At 42.2% G+C, this 20,434-nt stretch overlaps 1 protein-coding gene across 1 annotated transcript in view; it reads right to left on the bottom strand.

The window, feature by feature from the left end:
- Window positions 1-749: 749 nt before the first annotated feature.
- Window positions 750-20,434, bottom strand: part of HS6ST3 (heparan sulfate 6-O-sulfotransferase 3) — a 652,227-nt gene continuing 632,542 nt past the window's right edge. The window contains exon 2 of the mRNA XM_042958010.1: window positions 750-1,458. Within this exon, the coding sequence (XP_042813944.1) occupies window positions 750-1,458 (709 nt within the window). The remainder of the gene's footprint in view (window positions 1,459-20,434) is intronic.

Below are 20,434 nucleotides of genomic sequence, written 5' to 3'. Positions count from 1 at the left end.
GACACTTGTTAATAAGCACATGTTCTCTTAAATGCCACTACCAGTGTTCATTTCTCAGGGCCTGTCCTGAGACATGCCTGTCCTGATTCTACCAGCCATTCCCTAAAAGACGGGAGATGCAGCACGGCTCCGAGCTGAGATGCAGGGGCTTTGCGGGGTGTGAATCTCTAGCAATCGTCAGTAGGAGGGTGACCTTGTTTAAAAACAGCTGCAACAACAAAACACCGCATTCGCACCGGGTTCAAGATGAGAGCGAACAGCAAAGTGAGGGTTGGCGTAAAACCTCATTTAAGGGTGGAAGGGGACTTCTTTCTTTCTCCTTCTCTCTAGACAGACCAGTATTTCCATTACAGAGGCCGTGTGAAACAGACCAGTTTCAGCAGAACATCCAAGCCATAATTTGGCTTTTCATGTGTGCCTCTGTGGGTTCCCATGCTGCTGCAAAGGATGTTTTCAAGAACTGTTTCTTTCTGGTGCTTCTCTCCTTGAGCTTCTAAGGACGTCTAAGTCAGATGCATCCCTACCCTACTTAATATCATGGATTGAAAAACGTCAGGGGAAAAAAAGAAGAAGACAGATCCTCTCCAGCTGGGCAAGGATGAAGACAAAGAGGAAGCAGGTGTCCAAATCAAGCCACCTACAGCCAGATGTCCTCCAAAAGGCCCATCCTTCTCCAAGGTAACCAACGCCACAGAAGGTCGATGCGCCTGCTCATCCCCCCGCGTCCTGAGGAAGGAGAGCGCAGGGGGTCACCATCTCACCACCTGGCTGTTGTAGTCCTCGGTGACCGCCCCGTCTGTGTTCCCGTCCTCCTTGGGCCACCGGTGGCCCCTGTGCTCCCGCTGCAGCCTGCGCCCCTCCCGCCTCTTTTGCCGGTCCCTCTGGTGCTCTAGCTGCTTGGTGTGGTGGTAGCGCTGCTGGAAGAGATCCTTCGCGTACTCGTAAAGCTGCATGTCCAGGAAGTTGAGCTCCTCGATGCGCTGGCGGGCGCCCTCGTTGATGTCCACGTTGGAAGCCCGCGTGATGTTGAACTGCGTGAAGGGGGAGATAAACTTGAGGTTGAATGTCCTCTCAAAGAGAAACTGAGTCTTCCTCTGGAATTCCGTGAGCCCAAAGAAGGCCATGTTCTTCAGGTTGTTTTTCGCGCTCTGCAACAGGATGGTGTTTCTCTCGCTCTCATTCATGAAAGTCAAGTTGTAGCAGCCCACCAGGCTCAGGTCGGCCAGCATGCGCACCTGGCGGTTGTTGGCCAGGTTGTAGGTGCAGTCCATGAACTCCCGCAAGCTGACCCCAGACCAGTCGTCCCCGGGGTAGCAGGTAGGCAGCTCATCAGGGGTGGGGCTTCTCCCATCACACATGTGGAGGGAGGTTTTCCACGTGGCCCCTCTCTGGACGTGTTTCCACTCGCTCAGGTAACGTGACACTGGATCCCGTAACATGGTGATATAATAGAAATTCCTGGAAGAAATTAGAAGGAAGAGGGTCAGTCAGTCGTTGACAACCACAGCTCTGGGATTCTGAACCTCCGTTGTGTTTATATCAGCACTGAGTCAATTGCCTCTTCTGCCCAATGTTCATGTGAGCGTTGTTGCTTGGATTTGCACCTATCAGGCAAATGTTCCCAAATGTGATATTTCCATAAACATGCATGGACCGGTTTTCAATACCATTCATTTGTTGGGTATTTCCTCCCTGCTCCAGTGTGGGGAGAGATGTGGTGGGGGAATAGGTCATTCATTCATTAAGCAATTTCTTCACTGATAAATTACTACCAGAAATAACAATACCTGATGTTAAGAAAACACACCAAGAGTTTTCAAAGTTATTCTCCAACCAATGTTTTATTTGATCCTTACAACAAACCTTTGTAGCAGATGTGGGACTATTTGACAGGGAAACGTGCAAGGAGGCAAAGTGATTCATCCAAGGTTGTGGGACCAAAAAGGGCAAAGCCGGGAGCCAAGCCTCCTTAGTCTTGCCTGTTTACACTGCTGTTTTGGATTACAAGGTAGGTGGGGTTGGGGGACGATGTGCTGTATGTGGAGACTGATGTTCACTGAACACCTACTGTGTACTAAGAGCTGTGACAGGTGCTTTATGATACTACCACAGATAATCCTCAGCACAATTTCATAAAAGGTTCTTTATCATAACTTCTTTTTCTTCAAAGCTGAGACCATAGAGACTGAGAAAGGTGAAAACACAGCCTAAGATCCTAGAATGAATTAATACTTGAACTGCAATGGAGTCCAGGCCTATTGATTTTAACACTTCTGTGCTTTCCTATGTACTGTATTGCTATTTTAAAAATAAAAATATAATATTTATTGAATGTCTATTTTTTTAATTTTTAAAAAAGTTTATTTTTGAGAGACAGAGAGAGAGAGAGAAGAACAATGAGCAGGGGAGGGGCAAAGAGAGAGGGAGACACAGAATCTGAAGCAAGATCTAGGCTCTGAGCTGTCAGCACAGAGCCCAATGCGGGGCTCGAACCCACAAACTGCGAAATCAGACCTGAGCCGAAGTCAGACGCTTCACTGACTGAGCCACCCAGGCGCCTTGAATGCCTATTAGTTGTCAGGTACTGTGGTTATTATAAGCACAGGTCTTCTCTACTGGCATCAGATGGAACATTGAGAAGAAATATGTCTTTCAAATGGTTAGCTTCAGAATGATTCTGTAAAGATCAGGGTGCTTCTGGCTCAAAGAGGCAAGAAAACTGTAAAGAGGCAAGAAGAGAGTTGGAAAAGTAGATAGGTAAAGACACAACACAAAGCATTACAGGAAAGTAAATATTGATTAAAATGAGGAAAACCCTTCTCATGATCTGAGCTGCCTCCCAATGGAATGAGCTGCCCACCCACCACTGGGACCAGGAGTGACAGTCAGAATGCCCCTGAGCAGACAAATGGTCCTGAAGAGCTCAGAAAGGAAGACTGGTCTTCCCTTGGCCAAGCTAACCTGGATTTTTTTTTTTTTTTTAAACTTAATACCCAGGAAAAGCAATGACAAACATAAGGGCTTTGAGGGTGCACTGCTTTTGATGCTGCTTTTAAAAAGGAGTTGATAGGGCACCAGGGTCGCTCAGTCGGTTAAGTGTCAGTCGGTTAAGCATTGGGCTTTGGCTCAGGTCATGATCTCGCAGTTCATGAGTTCGAGCCCCATGTTGGGCTCTGTGCTGACAGCTCAGAGCCTGGAGCCTGCTTCAGATTCTGTGTTTCCCTTTCTCTCTGCCCCTCCCCTGCTCATGCTCTGTCTCTCCCTTTCTCTCTCTCAAACATAAATACACATTAAAATAAATAAGTAAATAGGAATAGATGAACTATAATATTTGAAACTACACATTTACTATATTCAGTTATTTTGAATGTCTAGCCAGACAGTTCGAAACGTGCTAATGAAACTGCACTACCTTAAGGAATGCTAGCGTCTCCTTAAATTAGAAAGAGGAATGTGCTGACCACAGACAGGCCAGCCCCAGCCCTTGCTGTGGCCAGGCCCCATTTTACGTTACTCCATTGTCTTTCACTGTGACAGAATGACAATTCCATCAGTGGGAGAAAATTTCCTGAAAGGTCAGTAGGGAAAGCAGAAAACAACTTGATACAGCTTCTGGGCTCCACGACGAAATGTTGATGGCGAAGTTTTGTTCAGAGTAGGTATTACTATGGTTGAACGCTATATGACATGTCATTACTTAATCCTGCTTTGGTCCCATCTCAGGGCTTGTTCATGTTTACATTTTATAAGCATAGACTGATGTTTATTTCACAAGACAATTGCATAATAAATATAGAAACACAATAATGATGATAGTCACATAACTCATTAAGGATGCCAAACACTTCAAGACAGAACAATCTAAAGCAGACCGATCTTTAAATTGGGGCAAAGACTGCAAATGGAAAATTTAAGATTTTCCTGTTAATTGGGCAGAACAGAAAACACACACAAAAAAAGGATTTAAGGAAAACGCATGATGACAATCAGTTGATAAGTCTCCACCTCATTCACGTGTCTCAGAGTTAGAAACAATCTAGATTTTGTAAATTATCATAGGAGCTGGAGGGTTTTATGGCCAGGAATTACAATGGTTTGTGACGTAAAGGTTTAACTGGAATCTGCTCCTGGAATTTTAGTGGCTTTTGTCTGACTCGGGGAAAATTGGCCATAGAATTGCTGGGGCCCTCGTTCCATTGGAAATTTACAGGGTCTCAAAGCTGACTGAACCTGGCTTGGCTTAAAATGGTATTGGTTTCAAATTTAACTTTATTCAATTTAACACCGCAGTTAACAATGACCACCCAAGCTGTAGGATGATGTTTACATGAGTAAAATAAGTCCCAAATGTCTTCAGGTTCTGCCAGCTAAACAGGTAAGAGATCAATTTGTACATAAAACTCCGACATCAAGACACAAAAATGTACTAGTGGGACATTTACATTGATGGAGTACAAAGTTGTCCTAATCTCATGGTTCCGGAAAGGAATGGCCCTTTGCATTTAAGTATTGCCTTAGTCAGACATATTCTCACGTATGTTGTGTTTCCTTGTTTAAATCCTGCCAAGGATTCAAAATAGAAATTTAGAAAAACAGTAAAAGTAAAACAACGGGTTGAAGAGCACTCAACTACTGGTGAAAGACAAAACACTTAAACATGATCAATTAAATAATTTTTTCTCATCTCTACTTTTCCATTTTCATTTGCTTCTCTCCTTTCAGACAGAAAACTGCAAAGATCACTGTTGAAATGATGTCTATGTCCAGGCCACACGCCCACATGTGAAGCGTACAAGATTTGCTCAGGTTTTATGAATCTTCTGCTCGCTCCAAAGAACAACACGTACTCATTATCTTCTGTTCTCCAGACTCCTGATTCAGTTTCTAGGGTGAAGTCTTAGAGGGTGCCACACTACTTAAATTTGCACGTTTCTTTTGTACGCCTTTCTTGTTCAACAGCACAATGGAAGGTAAAGCAAAGAACAGAGAAAGACTAGCCCCAGCTCCCTAGCAAAGCCTGTTATGGCCACAGTGTGGAGGTCTTCATCCACTCTCTCCGTCTTTCCTAATGCAATCTCCTAGCCTAGGTACAGCGTCATCTGTTCAGACACCGTCCTTGCAGTTGACTTCAACTCCCCTCAGATTTGGGAAACACAAATAAGTAAACTACTATTTTCCTCCCTCATCTACCATTCATTCATTTGTTAATTCTGCCAATGTTAATTGAGCCCCTTGTGTTTGGTAAGCACGTGGGGGGGTGGGGTAGGGTGGATAGGAGACATCAGGGACTCAGAGATTACCAACACATCACCCTCAAGGGGATCTCCAGCACCCAGTGATTTTGTTGCAGTGAAAGAATCGCTAACTACCACGGTAAGGGAATGTTCTACCAGTCTCCTGGGACCACAGCAATCTCCGAGACAGATAACTTTATTTGTCGGTGACAGCATTCTGTCAGCAGGTCGTCCGTTTGCCACCAACTTCATCGAGAGTTTGGGCGAATTCATTTAAGAATGTCTATAAGGCAATTGCAGCCCTTTCGAATTGTCATTCTTGGGCCCCCAAGGTAATGATGGCAAATATGGGGTGTGTTCGGGAAGATTAGGGAACAAGTCACCTTGGTTAGTTCAAGGATGATTTTAACTGATGATGATCATCTGGGCCATCGTGGCTTACTCAAGTTCAGGGCCACAGAAAACACACTTTTCCACGGCTGCTTTAGAACCACCTGAATGTCCTGCTCTGCTCTGAGGGAATCACATCAAACAATTCTACATGCAGCACAGAGGCATGACTGCCCTCCTTCAGTCTTTGACTTGTCTTTCGCTCACTCGCAAGCTGCTGCCTGGTCTTTTGTGGCCCAACTCCACCTTGCCTGATTTTTCCAGCCTCTGGGGTTTCCTGCATTACTCACTGCACTTTTAACCTGCACGTGAACATCGTGATCACCTCTACCCTTGAATCTCCCTTTTGATAACTGGACTCAGCCCTCATGTCCCACAACACCTCACACAAAGTCCTGCTCATAGCAGGTGATCAATACACGATGCCACATAAAAGAAATGATCATCGTATGAGATTAAATGTATTTTAATAACTAAGGTTAATATCGCCTTTGATAAATATGCCACTATCTTCTTTCCTAAAACAAATCCAATATTATTTTTGACTGTTTAAAATGTGTGAAAAGTAGAAAAAGATACATAATCTATGAGTGTATCCATCATTTGAGTGTGATGGCACACGTGCAGAGAGAGACAGTCAACACAGACTTTGGGTAAAAAGTAGAGTGTTCAAGCAACAGGTAATTAGTAGCAATGAGGTGGCTTTTTAAAAATGTTAAGCTTACTAGTTTTCTTCCCTATTGCTTCAAAAATCTGTATTTCACCAAGCAGTTTATTGTATAATTGCTCATTTCTTTAATTAGCAAGCCATTTAATTAACACACGCTTATCGAGGGTTTGTTATGTGTAAGGATCTGCTCTAACAAATGTGGAGAACATAAAAAAAGAATAAAATGCCCTCAAGTATTGTGTGTGTAAGGGTGGTCGATTAGAAAAAGCCATTGCGTAGCATGTTACGGAGGTAAGGAGTGAACAGGCAATATTTAAGAGAATAGTTACGAATGTACGGAGAGAAGAGTGGTCTAATTAGACCAGGGGGTTCATGTTGTGCCTTTCACAAAATGTTTGTTTAATATATGAATGGGTGGGAGCTACAATAGGATGCTGAGTCCAAGGAGTCACGGGCTCTGAATACAACTGTCTATTCCCCAAATGGGAAATGTGTTGATTTAAGAAGACTCATTTAGCAACAGTGTTCAGTGTAGACGGAAGTAGGCAGAGCCAGGAGAGACATTTGGTAGCTGTGGTGAAGGGCCAGCGGGGAAGAGCCCAGAACCATCGGTGTGGATGAGGAAGAATCAGGGACAGATTCCTATCATGCACCCATCTGTCATCCTTCCTTCCCTACTTCCACATTGCCAGCTTCCTCCAAACTACCTTTCCCTCTGTACATTCTTCTTCCCTTTTACCTCATCCTTCCTTTTCAATTCCTAAATGAAAGAAGGCAGAGCCAGTATGCCCATCAAAATGGTGGAATGAGAGTAGACGTCTCTAGAATCACCCTGCAAGTGGTGATTAAAAAATAGTTTTATGAGGCTATCACTTGCCTAGCCATTGAAAACACATCCAGAAGAATCTACAAAATGCTACGTTCACAGGAGAGATTTAATAAATGTATTCCTTCCACCAGTAGATTAACCCTTGTAAAATCAAGCAACAAAATTAGTAGCTCCATGGTCCCCAGCTCTGTGCATTCAGAAAAAAACAGCTCAAGTAGAAACTCCTCCAGCCAACACCCTGTGATGTCCTCTGAGGAAGGAGCTTCTACTCCCCTGTAACCTGTGCCATTCATACTTTATCTTCATTCCGGTGACCAGTGACTGTTCCATCCCTTGAACAGGTGTCATGCCTCACTCTTCTTGTTTCACCCGGAGCATATGGTGCACGACTTTATACAACATGGATGTTCAGTTGTTCAATGTTTGTGGAATGAAAAAATATTTTATCAGCTACTGTCTCAGGGATTCTGATAGTGATACCCCCGGGAAACTGAACTTGGTGCCTGGACCAACAAAAGGTGACCCAGGCTAACGGTTTCTCTTAGCCTAGATCTTGTGAAATGTATGGAAAATAATCAATTTCTCCACCTTCCTCTCACCGTACACTTTTCAGTGAGTTTTCCCTACATAATCAAGTTTTGCCAAAGCTCAGCATCTCACAAAGAACGTTGTGAACAGTTGGAAGGTGGACTTGGGGGTCATCTGACGGAGATCTTTGGTCCTCCTAAAGGAGTGGTACAGACATCTAACAGTATACACCTTAAACATAAGCTGATGTGCGCATTTTCAAATAGTGACACTTAGCTCCCCTTCTGCCCTGCTGTACTGCGTACTGGAGTCATTTTCCAAACGCTCAGAATGGAATTAATTTCTTGACTCTCTTTAGAGCTGCACACTCATTATGGGCTACCCATTCTTCATTATCTCAGTAGAGTGTTATCTGCATTATACTGTATCTGATAGGCGGAATGGTGGCAGTTAGAGCTTGGCAATCAGACTGCCCTTTGACACAGTGATGAAAAGGCCTTTTATTCGAGCCTTGAAAACAAATTAAGGAATTTAAGAATGATGTTCTAAGCAAATGGGAAATTGGGAACTATGATTGTTAAGTATGGTAATAAAGAACTTTCAGAGGCTGACAATGGTGTGTGTCAGAGCGATTGGTTCCAAGGATGTCCAGTATTGTGATGAGAAAATGGAGACATGCATGTGTGGTTATCTTACTTCACACAGAAGCCACACGTCCCCCACCCAGCTGCCGCTGCTCCTCCCTCGCGGCGACTTACAAAGCAGCCAGACCCTTTTGGCTAAGGCCTTTTTATTTTATGTACTACCCAGAGATCTTGACTCTTTTCAGTTGGTAAGATAGAGGGGAGAGGAATGCCCACAGCCCTCCTCTCCTCCTCTCAGGAGGAGAGACACTTCTCATCACTTTTCCTGCCAGTGTACCTGATAACTTTAGAAGGAGAATACTTTTAGATGTAGCTGGTTTGACCCTTTTTGTTTTTAAATCAGTGATCCCCCACCTTCCCCCAGTTGGAAATGCAATACACCGGGGCACCTGAATGGCTCAGTTTGTTAAGTGTCTGACTTCAGCTCAGGTCATGATCTCACAGTTTGTGGTTTTGAGCTCCATGTCGGGCTCTGTGCTGACAGCTCGGACCCTGGAGCCTGCTTCAGATTCTGTGTCTCCCTCTCTCTCTGTCCACCCCCCTGCTGTGTTCTCGTTCTCTCTCAAAAATGAATGAAAAAATTAAAAAAAAATAAATGCAATACATTGATTTTCATGCCACTATGGAAAATATGAGCAATGCAGCATAGCCAAAAAGAAAAAAAAATTAAAATTATGTATAAGCATTTCACTCATAACCACAGATAAATATATATTTTTCTTTATAGATTAAGGATCATAAATGAGCATGATATTTTTAACCTGTAATTTTAAGAAAAAGGGTTTTTTTTTACATTTATTTATTTTTGAGAGACAGAGTGAGACTGTGCGAGTAGGGGAGGGGCAGAGAGAGAAGGGGAGACACAGAATCCCAAGCAGGCTCCAGGCTCTGAGCTGTCAGCATGGAGCCCGATGTCAGGCTCTAACCCACGAACTGAGAGATTATGACCTGAGCTGAAGTCAGATGCCCCATCGACTAAGCCACCCAGGCTCCCTTAACCTGCACTTTAAGTCAAAACTACAGAGTGAACACTTTTTCTATTTTATTTAATATTTTTCTATAAGAGTGTGATATTCCAATTATAGATGTACCATAATTTATGTGACTCATCTCCTGGTTTTGGACAATTAGACTGATTCTATTTGGAGGAGGATACTACAAACAATAATCTGGTGAATATCCCAAGCCATAAATATTGACGCAGGAATAAATTGCCAGGAGTAGAATTTTGAGTCAAGAGAATTGCCCCCATTTTGCTCTCAAAATGCCAAAATATAGCTGACCATCACTAGCATTGGAGAGGACAGGGTCTTTCCACGAGGCCTGACATCAGGAGGTGCTGGGGGACAAGGCCGCCCAGAAGCCAAGGGAGGCCTATAAAACAGGCTCCTGGCTCTGCTCCCTTCTGGTTGTTCCAGGAAGAGGTCCTGCCAGGATCACATTTACCAAAGACGGATGTTCAAGGACCGCCGGGTGGGGCTTGTGACAGGGTGGTGTGGAAACATTCTTCCAAAAAGATTTGTTTATTTTGCACTTGATGAGCAGCTGGAACATCAAATTAGAGACTAGACATTTGTGGAATCAAATCCCACTCATCAGTCTTGCAGCTATATTAAAGCTGACATCTGGATCAGAAAGATGGAGGTCCCTCACCCGATTATATTGGGGCCGGTCCTCCAAGAAACAGCCCCTTGAGAGGCAGCATTTCTGCAGCTTTTAGTTGTCAACTAACTTTAATTATGAGAAGCCACAACACAGTACTAAAACAACCACACGAAAGCGTGAAATAAGAGGCTTCCGGACCACACTGGTCATTTCTCAGCGACGATCAGCCCACCTTCCAACCTCCCCAGAGGAAGAGGTAGTATTTATCGATAAGATAAAATTTTAAGTCCTGTCCCGTTGCTGCTTTATATTGACACGAACGCTAGGAGCCTCAGACTCACTAAAATGCCATGATTTTTGGGCGGTTGTCTAATTTGCTTTCACTTTCCCCAAGTGGCTGCCGCAAGAATAAATTTCAGGGCATGCATGTTCCAGGGGCTTGTTTTTTGCTATCTTGCTGAGTACAGTTCCTTCCAGTACAGTTCCAAATGTGCCAGGGAGGGTCCTGCTCTCATGCATTATTCAGGCGCTTCCGTGCTTATTTGGTTCAGAGGCGCCCTGCTTTGCGCTGCCTTGCTGGGATTTGGGCAGGAGGACGTCTCAGGGCGCTCCGCTCTGCAGAGCTGTGGTTTATGCGTGTGGGCATCCACCTGAAGCCTGGAGCCGCCCCAGAGTGAGATAAGGCCCAATTCCGTCTCACTTGCAGCTCTAATCCCAGCCGGGCAAAGCGGAACACCAGATAGTACACTCCGATTGTGTTATCAGGCCGTGCGTGTTCTGCTGTGCTCTCTTCTTAGCTAATTTCCCAGACGCTGCTTTTAGCAAACGTGAGAATTACCCAGGGTAGAAGCAACGAAGTGTTTCCATTGCAATTGTTTTGCTGTAGCCAATTTGGAGAGGAAAAGAAGTAAATCGGGATATTTAAGAGCAAGGCACGTGTTTCAATATTTAGGCTTATCTCTGACGGCTTCCGTACACATTTTCCTAAAATATCTTAAGAACTTAAGAAAAAAATCATCTCTGTCCAGATTTTGCTGTGCTCATCCATAAAAGACTCTTCTGAGTTAGGATTTTCCTAGATTCTGCTATCATGACTTGGCAATCATTTTAGGATATTTAACAAAATACCTGAGAGATCTCTGCTTGATTCCATCCCTTGGCAGTTCTCAAAGAAAGAGTGACTTGGAGGTCATCCCTTGCGCAAAGATTATGAACCAAGCTAACTTAAAATATGCAAAGTTCCATGTGAAACAAATATTGATATTAATAGCAGTAATAATAACGGCTAACATTTATTGAGCGCTGTCTATGTCCAAGTACAGTTATAAGTGCTATATTTGCATTAACCAACTTAGACAGATACCATATGGTTTCACTCTTATGTGGATCCTGAGAAACTTAACAGAAACCCATGGGGGAGGGGAAGGAAAAAAAAAAAAAAGAGGTTAGAGTGGGACAGAGCCAAAGCATAAGAGACTGTTAAAAACTGAGAACAAACTGAGGGTTGATGGGGGGTGGGAGGGAGGGGAGGGTGGGTGATGGTATTGAGGAGGGCACCTTTTGGGATGAGCACTGGGTGTTGTATGGAAACCAATTTGACAATAAATTTCATATATTAAAAAAAAAAATAAGAGTTACATAGGCTTTTAGATGGTGTCTGTAATTTCACCAAGCTCTCCCAAAGAGAGTTCTGATGGTCTCCTATCCTCTTCTAGGAGTCAGGCTGTTTTAAAGATGCAGTTTATGAATTAATGCTGCAGTGGGCCAGGCTTTGTTTAACTCAAAGCTCTAGAAGCAAAATGAGCATTTTGGGTAAGGGGTTTGTGTTTACCTGTGGGGTGGGCAGCAGGAATGAGGGTGAGGCAGCACACTGTAGGGTCGGGGGGCAGAGGGTTTATCTCAGCTCTGGAGCATATGGGCTCAGAGGGTCCTCTAGATGGTCACAGCTTAGAAGTTCAGAAACACTTATCCCGATGTCGGCATGCACACAAAACTGCATAACAAATTTGCACTTGAGCTATAGAGACTAGTGGGAAAGACTGCAGCTGCATGAGTTTTTTAACACTCCTGAGGAATCTAGAAGCCAAAAGACTGCGGTAATCTCAGGACAATAATGGATGGTTGGAAATAGCGACACAAGAGAATTCCGATAAGGCAGAGCTCATGCAATGCCATAATTCTCTTCCTGGCTTTAACATAAGTCTTTTTTGAACACAATGCTACAAAATCTCAGAAATGTGTTCACAGGAGGTTGTCGGATCCTGAAGTTGGCTTTTGTTTCGGAAGAGAAGATTCAAGAAAATACACGTCAAGCTCTCCTCATTTGGACATTGTATGGGCGCATAATTTCGAGCACGTTGGAAACTTCACTGAAGGTGCAGTGGAAAGAGAATGGGTTTGAAGTCAGAAAGATCTGGACTTCAATTTTGGATCCTCCTCCCCCTTGATGTGCGCTGGGTAGCTTATATGACCTCTGGGGGCCTTGGTTTCCTCATCTAAATAGCCAGGGTATATACATGCTTATTTCATAGAGTTGCAGGATTAAAGTAATGAGCGTGAAGGGCCCGGCGGCAGCTGATGCATGGCAGTCCCTTAACGTAAGTGCACACCCTCCCCTTTGACAGTTTTCCTTCTTGCATGATTACCAGAACCTCAGGAACTAGCCAAATACCGTCAAGTTTTAAATGTTAAACAAGCTGCGTTAATCATAAAGAAAGAGAGAATGCTTTTCTATTTGTATAACATGCTTACAGTTCTCAAAACACTTTCCTTATCCATTATTGCACTTTATCCTCAGTAAAGGATTGTATCATAGCAGAATTTTCCAGGTGAGGACACTGGCGTTCAGACATAGGAAAGGATGTTCCTGAGGTCAAACAACTCAGGCGCAGTGGCTGTGGGACTCTCTTCTGATCCGTCTTCAGCCACTATACTCATTTATTTATTTAAATATATTTTTTGATTACGTCTTTCATGCCAAACACTGTGCTAAGTACTTGTGATATAATGGCACACAGGACACGGCCTGACCTCAAGGAGCTGACCACGCCATCATCTTTGATGATCCTACACTGTTGTGTTTTGCTCCTATGTAGTTGAGTTAGAAAGAAAACATGGGATTTGCACATCATTCTACAGTGTTGGAGGTTTCACTGATGTGTATATTAGCTCATCTTCTCTTTGAAACCCACTGAAAAGGGAGACCCAGAAGAAATAGGCAAAAATGCCAGGATACGGATATGCCTTTAGGTAATATTTGAAGTTGTAGAAAAAAATCAATCTGAAATAATAAACTCTTATTTCTAAGTAAGCAGTGTTGTGGACCTCAGTCTGGAGGCACACAATGTCTAGCAGTCTCTCTTTCTGTGATGCCAGTGGCCACTGGTGATCATTTATTAAAGGATTGTGAAATGGTAAGATTCTAATTCTATCATTTCTGCTTCATTTGTTAGCCACAATGCTTCTATAAGGAGAAACTGCCCTTTATCAACTATTTGATCTCCCAAGGTATAGTTGATATAGTTAGGAAAGGTAGATGAATGTGTGAATCATGTTATTTATTGGTTTCAAAATAATAGATTACTTTCCTAGAATCCTCCAGAGGGGCTTTTTTTTTTTTTTTGGATGTTGTTTGTTATTTGTTTTTCTATCACTAATAGGTCGTGAGTTTAAACATATTTAGTGTGTTTCAAGACATTGCAGACATTATACTTATTGATGTTCAAATTGTCTAATTTTTGGCCAGTAGGATCTTATTCAAGATGGATTCTGAGTCCCTTTGATTTGGTCCCTTACATCCCTATAAGCCTTTTATGCATACTCTTATAGGATCTTGAACGTTGCAGAAGTTCCCTATTAACAAAGAGCAAGGAAGATGGGGTTACAGCTGGAAACGTGCCACCAATCTGAAAGAACAAAGTGATGGCTGCCCAGCCCCTCCTCCTGGCCAGCCGGACCTCTCGCAGTCCCTACCCAGCAATGTAACTGACGCCTGTGTTAATTACCCCTGAGTGCAAATGGGGAAAGAGACCAGACACCATCTTTAATTCTCATATGTTCTATCTGGGCCCAAACATCAGGGGTTTCCGCTTTGATTTTTCCTTCTCTTTTTTTAAAGTGCACATGCGTGACATTTTCCTCTGTGCTTGGAACAATAGGCAGAGCCAGTGACTCATCTGTGACTAGATGCCAATGTCACTCTACAAACTAATCTGGGAGAAACCAAATTATGCTGGAAGTAACACGGAGCCCTAATGAGGTTCTCTCCCAAATCCACTTATTCCCAATAACAGCTTGAGTTCCTTCCAGAAGCCTGGCTTATCACGTGGACACTCAGTGGGACCCTCCAGCTGCGGTGGGCTCTGAAGCACGGCTGTAATTCTGCCTAATTAATAAAGCAATGACAGGAATTTAGAAAAAAAATATATGCACGAGAATTTAAATCTCCCAGGAAAAAATCAATTCGTTCTGTCTAAATTTTGCCTTGGGTGCTCCCTTTATCAATTCAAGTGTGGAGCACAGTGACCTTAAGTTGCAAATATTTTTCTTCAGGCATGATTGAAGCATCAGAGAGGTAATAGCTTTCAACATGCATTTCTTAGAAATTTAAAAACACTCAAATGAGGACACTCATTTCCCCACTTGGCTCTGCTATATGGAAATCAGAGAAAATAATCTTTAAAATGGTCAAAATAAATGTAGCTCGGGGCTGCTAAAGTTAGCTTTACCTTTGTGTAGTCAACACCTGGATTAAAAATAAGAAGCAGCAAGCCTCAAGAAGCAGAATTATACACCTGTAATGCCCTTGCTTGCAAACTTCCCTAAACATACCCCCTCTGCATTTATTATTTCTCTTGGTGATAAGAATCTGAGTTTAATAATCAGAAAAACAGGAGGCGTCTGTCTCTTAAAAATGGACACGGCTCCCATCTCCGAGTCCTCCATCGAAATGATGTGAAATATGCTGATGCTAATCTAAAATGAAAAACAATTCAAAGCCATAATGCAAGCAAACAAATGTAACTGAAAAGAGAGAAAGAAAAAAAAAAATCAACCAAAAACATCAACCAAAAAACCCAGCTAAAAGTGGATCGTCAGTGTTCAGTTCAGCTTTGCTAGAGCCACAAGGGGGCTCTCAAATCTTTCCAAACACTAGGTAAGTGCTCAGAACTGTTTTTCTAGTAATTAATTTCCACAAATCAATATTACCTATTAATGTACACTACAGAGACAAGCTACAGACTTCTGACACTTTATGCTCAAGTTAAAGAGAGAATTTCCTATAAAAATTCTAGGGGCCTGTAGCGATTGTAAGTCAAAACCAGAATGAGTTGCACCTGTGATTTCCTGTGTCTGCTCTAGCATAAAAAATCCCAACACTGCACATTTCATCAAAGGTTAAAACTGAATTTGAAGCACCATGTATATAATGGAATACATTGACCTCTGATGCATTTTTAAAGGCTGTCTGCTTCCTTCCGCCACATCGCGCACCCCCAAAACAGCCAAGGAGGCTGATACACAAAAGTTAAAATGCGGTGACCCTTTCCTGGGGCAGGGGGAAGTTGCTAGAGCCATTAGTTCTGAAGGTTTTCAGCTCATGCTGAGAGTTTTATGGTGTCGGTGTTTGCAGCCTACATTAAAAAAAACAAAACAAAACAAAACAAAACCTTGCAAGGAAAGAGGGTATTTTCATTCTCCAGTAAGCCAGAAGATGGAGGCAGGGTCTGCTGAGGTACAGGGGCAGAAAAGGAGGTTTCCGCAACTAAGGACAGATTGGAAACTCAGCTTTCTCCGAAGCTGTCCCAGAAAAGAATACCACATATCACCCCTACCTCAGGCAAAATAAGGGAACAGAACAGACGTGCCCCCAAAACATTCTGTCAGATTCATTAAAATATCAAAATCATCTTTGTACGAATTCAGAAAGCCCCTCTGAGCTTTGATATAAAATGGCTTCTGATAACGGCCTTTCCTCTAATGGTAACAGTCCCAGTGAAGGGTAAGGATTGGTAACAATTCCACTGTGATAGGGCAGGAGTATTTTCATGGCATCTGGGGGATGTGGACCTTCTCCTTCTGGGCAGCTTCTCTCCTAGAACTGACAATGAGGGAGGAAAGGGACACCAGCTAGGACAGCTCAATTGTCCCTCTGGATCAGAATTTCCACACATTCATCTACTTCTGAAATTAAGAATCACCATAGAGAGGCACCTGGGTGGCTCAGTCAGTTGAGCAGCTGACTCAGGTCATGATCTTACAGCTTGTAGGTTCGAGCCCCGCATCGGGCTCTGTGCTGACAGTGTGCAACCTGCTTGGAATTCTCTCTCCCTCTCTCTCTCTCTCTGCCCTTCCCCCACTCATGCTTTCTCTCTCTCTCTCTCTCTCTCTCTCTCTCAAACATAAAAAAATAAACTTAAAAAAAGAGAATTATCATAGAGTAAATCCTGGTGTAAGAAGGCCAGTGTTCTGCCTTTAACTCAGGCACCCAAGAGATGTGTTATGGAAAAACAAAGTTCTCTCTCATGAAATCCGACACTGCTTGGCATATGCCCCAAATGCATATTGAACTAAACCTTGATGTAAAATGTGTAAATTTTTAGCTAGCACTTTTTAGAGTTAGTGCTTCCCCAAGTATTTTTTTAAATTGAAGTATAATTGACACATAATACAGTTGACTCTTGAACAGTGCAGGGGTGAGGGGCACCCACCCCGGCACAGTTGAAAATACATGTATAAGTTTTGACTCCCCAAAACTTTAATAATAGTTTGCTGTTGGCCTGATAGCACAAACAGGTGATTAACACATATTCCGTATGTCATATGTATGATATACCGTATTCTTATCATAAAATCAGCTGGAGAAAAGAAAATGTTATTAAGAAAATCATAAGGAAGGGAAAATACATTTAGAGTACTGTTTGTACATTTATTTTTGCTTTTTAAATTTATTTCTTAAAGATTTTTTAAATGTTTATTTATTTTTCAGAGAGAGAGAGCTAGCAAGTGAGGGAAGGGTAGAGAGAAAGGGAGACAGAGAATCTCATGCAGGTTTCATGCTGCCAGCCAGAGCCCAACAGGGGGCTCTAACTCACAAGTCATGAGATCATGACCTGAGCTGAAAACAAGAGTCAGATGTTTAACCAACTGAGCCGCCCAAGGACCCTCCCCGCCCCAATACATTTATTTTTAAAAATCCACCTACAAGTGGACCCATGCACTTCAAACCCATGTTGTTCAAGGATGAACTGCATTATATTAGTTTCAGGTGTACAACAGAGTGATTCAATATTTATATATATATATCATGAAATGCTCAACATAAGTGTAGTTACTGTTTGTCACCATACAAAGTTATCACAATATTATTGACTATATTCTATATGCTTTTCACTCCCATGACATATTTATTTTATAGCTAGAGGCTTGTACTTGTACTTCTTCATCTTCCCCTACATCATCCATCCCCACTAGTTTGTTCTCTGTATTTATGAGTTTGTTGTTGTTGTTGGTTTTTTTTTTTTTTGGTCTGTTCTTTTTAAAAATATATATTTTACACGTAAGTGAAATCATACAGTATTTGTCTTTCTGTGACTTATTTCACTTAGCATTATACCCTCTAGTTTCATCCATGTTGTAACAAATGGCAAGATCTCAAGCTTTGTTATGGCTGAATAATATTTCATATGATATACATATCTCACAATCTCAATGGTATATATATATACACACACACACACCTTTATCCATTCATCTAACAATGGACACTTGGACACTTGGACCTTGGCTATTGTAAATAATGCTGTAATAAAGATAGGAGTGCATATATCTTTTCGAATTAGTGTTTTCATTTTCTTTCCAGTAGTGGAATTGACGGATCACAAAGTAGTACTATTTTTCATTTTTTGAGGAAACTCCACACTGTTTTCCACAGTAGTTGTACCAACTTACATTCTTATCAACAGTGCATTAGGGTTCCTTTTTCTCACTAACACTTATAATTTCTTGTCTTTTTTAAAAATTAAAAAAAAAATTTACTTTTGAGAGACAGAGAGAGACAGGGAGTGAGCAGCGGAGGGGCAGAGAGAGAGGGAGACACAGACTTAGAAGCAGGCTCCAGGCTCTGAGCTGTCAGCACAGAGAGCCTGATACAGGGCTCGAACCCACATACCATGAGATCATGACCTGAGCTGAAGTCAGATGTTCAACTTACTGAGCCACCCAGGAGCCCCAATTTCTTGCCTTTTTGATTTTAGCCATTCTGACAGGTGTGAAGTGATATCTCATTGTGGTTTGGATTTGCATTTCTGTGATTCCCCAATTTTAATTCCCAGTTTAAGTAGCAACAGTCTCTCTTAATTTGCCTAAATCATTTCTTTTTGCAATTTCAAAAGGTACGTCCTAAGAGATCATGTTTTTCTTCCGGCTCTAATCCAGACTTCCATTCAAATCCTTCTTCTTCACCACTTTGCACATTACTTTTATGCTGTCCCACATCTAACCCATACTTTTATTCATGCAACCTCAGAATGTTGACCTTCTCAAGGGATATCCCTTGTTAAAATTCTGGTCATGACCTGGGATTGAAGTTTAGTCTAAGGCTTAGGTGTACACATGAGGGTCTTCAACTTGGTCTTGACTCAGAGCCCTACCCCTCCAGAAGGCAGCTAGGACTGAGGCAGAACTTGTGAAGGAGGAGGTCAAGCAGTAAGGAGGCATTCCGTTTTTAGACAAAGCACATCTAGTCAAGTGTAAGTATATTTTTTTAACTACATTTTGATCTGTGTACTTAAAATCACTCAAGGTCATAAAGAGATAGAATTCCCCACCTCTAAGCAGGAGGCGAACATTATAGACTGCATGTTTGTGCCCGCCCCAATTCATATGTTGAAACTATAACCCTCAATGAGATGGTGTTAGAATGCAGGGCCTTCAGGAGGTGACTAGCTTTAGAGCCCCACGATGGGATTAGTGCCCTCATGAGAATAAAAAGAGACTAGAGCTTGGCCTTTCTACCATGTGAGGATACAACCAGGAGACAGCTGTCTGTAAACCAGGAAAAAGGTCCTTACCAGACACCAATATGCACCCTGGTCTTGAACCTCCCAGCCTCCAGAACTATGAGAAATAAATTCCTGTTGTTTAAGTCATGCAGTCTGTGGTATCTCATTATAATAGCCCCAACTGACCAAGAGAGCAAAGGTTGGTGTTTTAGAGAAAAAAAAAGGAAGCCTTTCTCCACCAACTTTCTCCTCTCATAGAATATCCATTGCAATATACCTGATCATACTAAAACCTGCTTTCTAAAGAAACTAAATGACTAAATGATCTGACGTGATGGACTGGGGTTGGGGCTGGGGCTAGGTTTTGTAGAATTGGTCTTTCTCAATTTAAAATTCACCAGCCCAACTGCTCCTCTTCACTAATCAACTCAAAACCCATCACTGATCTCCCATTTAGAGGTGTTGTGAGTTGAATTAGGTTGTCCCAAAAGATGTTGAAATCCTAACCTCCAGTACTTGTGAAAGTTACCTTATTTGGAAATCAGGTCTTTGTAGAGAATCAAATTGAGGTCATTAGTGTCTCCAATATGGCTAATCCAATATGCCTGGTGTCCTTGGAAAGGGGAGACATTTGGACACAGAGACATTGTGAAAAGGGAAGACAGTGTGAAAACACAAAAGGAGAAGGCAAGCATCTATAAGCCAAGGAATGTCTGAACATACCAGAAGCTAGGAGAAAGGCATGGAAGAGATTCTCCCTCACAAAACTCACAAGGAATCAACTTTGCCAACACCTTGTTTTAGGCTTCTAGACTCCAGAACTGTGAGACAATAAGTTTCTGGTATTTTAGCCACACAGTATCTGGTGCTTTTGTTACAGCAGCCCTGAGAAACTAACGCAAGAGAGACATTTACTAGAGAAACAAGAACACAATGGTGGAGAAGGCACACACTAGCTACCCACATTAATAACCCTAGTTTTTCTCTATAAATATGAATGGACCATTAAGGTTTACTAAACATTTGAGGGGAAAAAAGTGAGTAAACAGAATAAATGCCTGGAAGAAAAAGGCAATTTAATAAACAAAATGTATTATTATGAACTATCCTGAAAAGTTACTGCAGCCATTAAATAAGAATAGGATTGTAGGGGAAAAAACATGAAAGAGTTCTTAGAAATTAATTTATATTCATATATATATTGGGCCTGAAAAAAATCGATAGATGGAATAAGTGATAGGATCCAAGAAACCTGGTAGATAGGGAGGGGGAAGGTGTGGAAAATATGAGAAATTAAGAGACGAGGATATGCATTCTATAGGTCCAATACCTGTCTAGAAAAAATTTCCAATAGAGAGTAAAGAAGGAACAAGAAACCACAGGAAGAAATAATAAAGGTAGAGTATTTCTTAAGCCTAAAAATACCATGAATTTGCAAATTGAAAAGTCCTGTGGAATTCAAGGGATGTAAGTGGAATTTTAGAGCCCCCAAGATAAAGAGAAGTTCCCCAAAGCTTCCAGAGAAAAGGGAT

This window comes from Panthera tigris, chromosome A1 (assembly GCF_018350195.1).
Source record: "Panthera tigris isolate Pti1 chromosome A1, P.tigris_Pti1_mat1.1, whole genome shotgun sequence".
NCBI classification, from domain to species: domain Eukaryota; kingdom Metazoa; phylum Chordata; class Mammalia; order Carnivora; family Felidae; genus Panthera; species Panthera tigris.
Note: the sequence above shows the minus strand (reverse complement) of the source record. Positions and strands in the feature narration are given on the sequence as shown.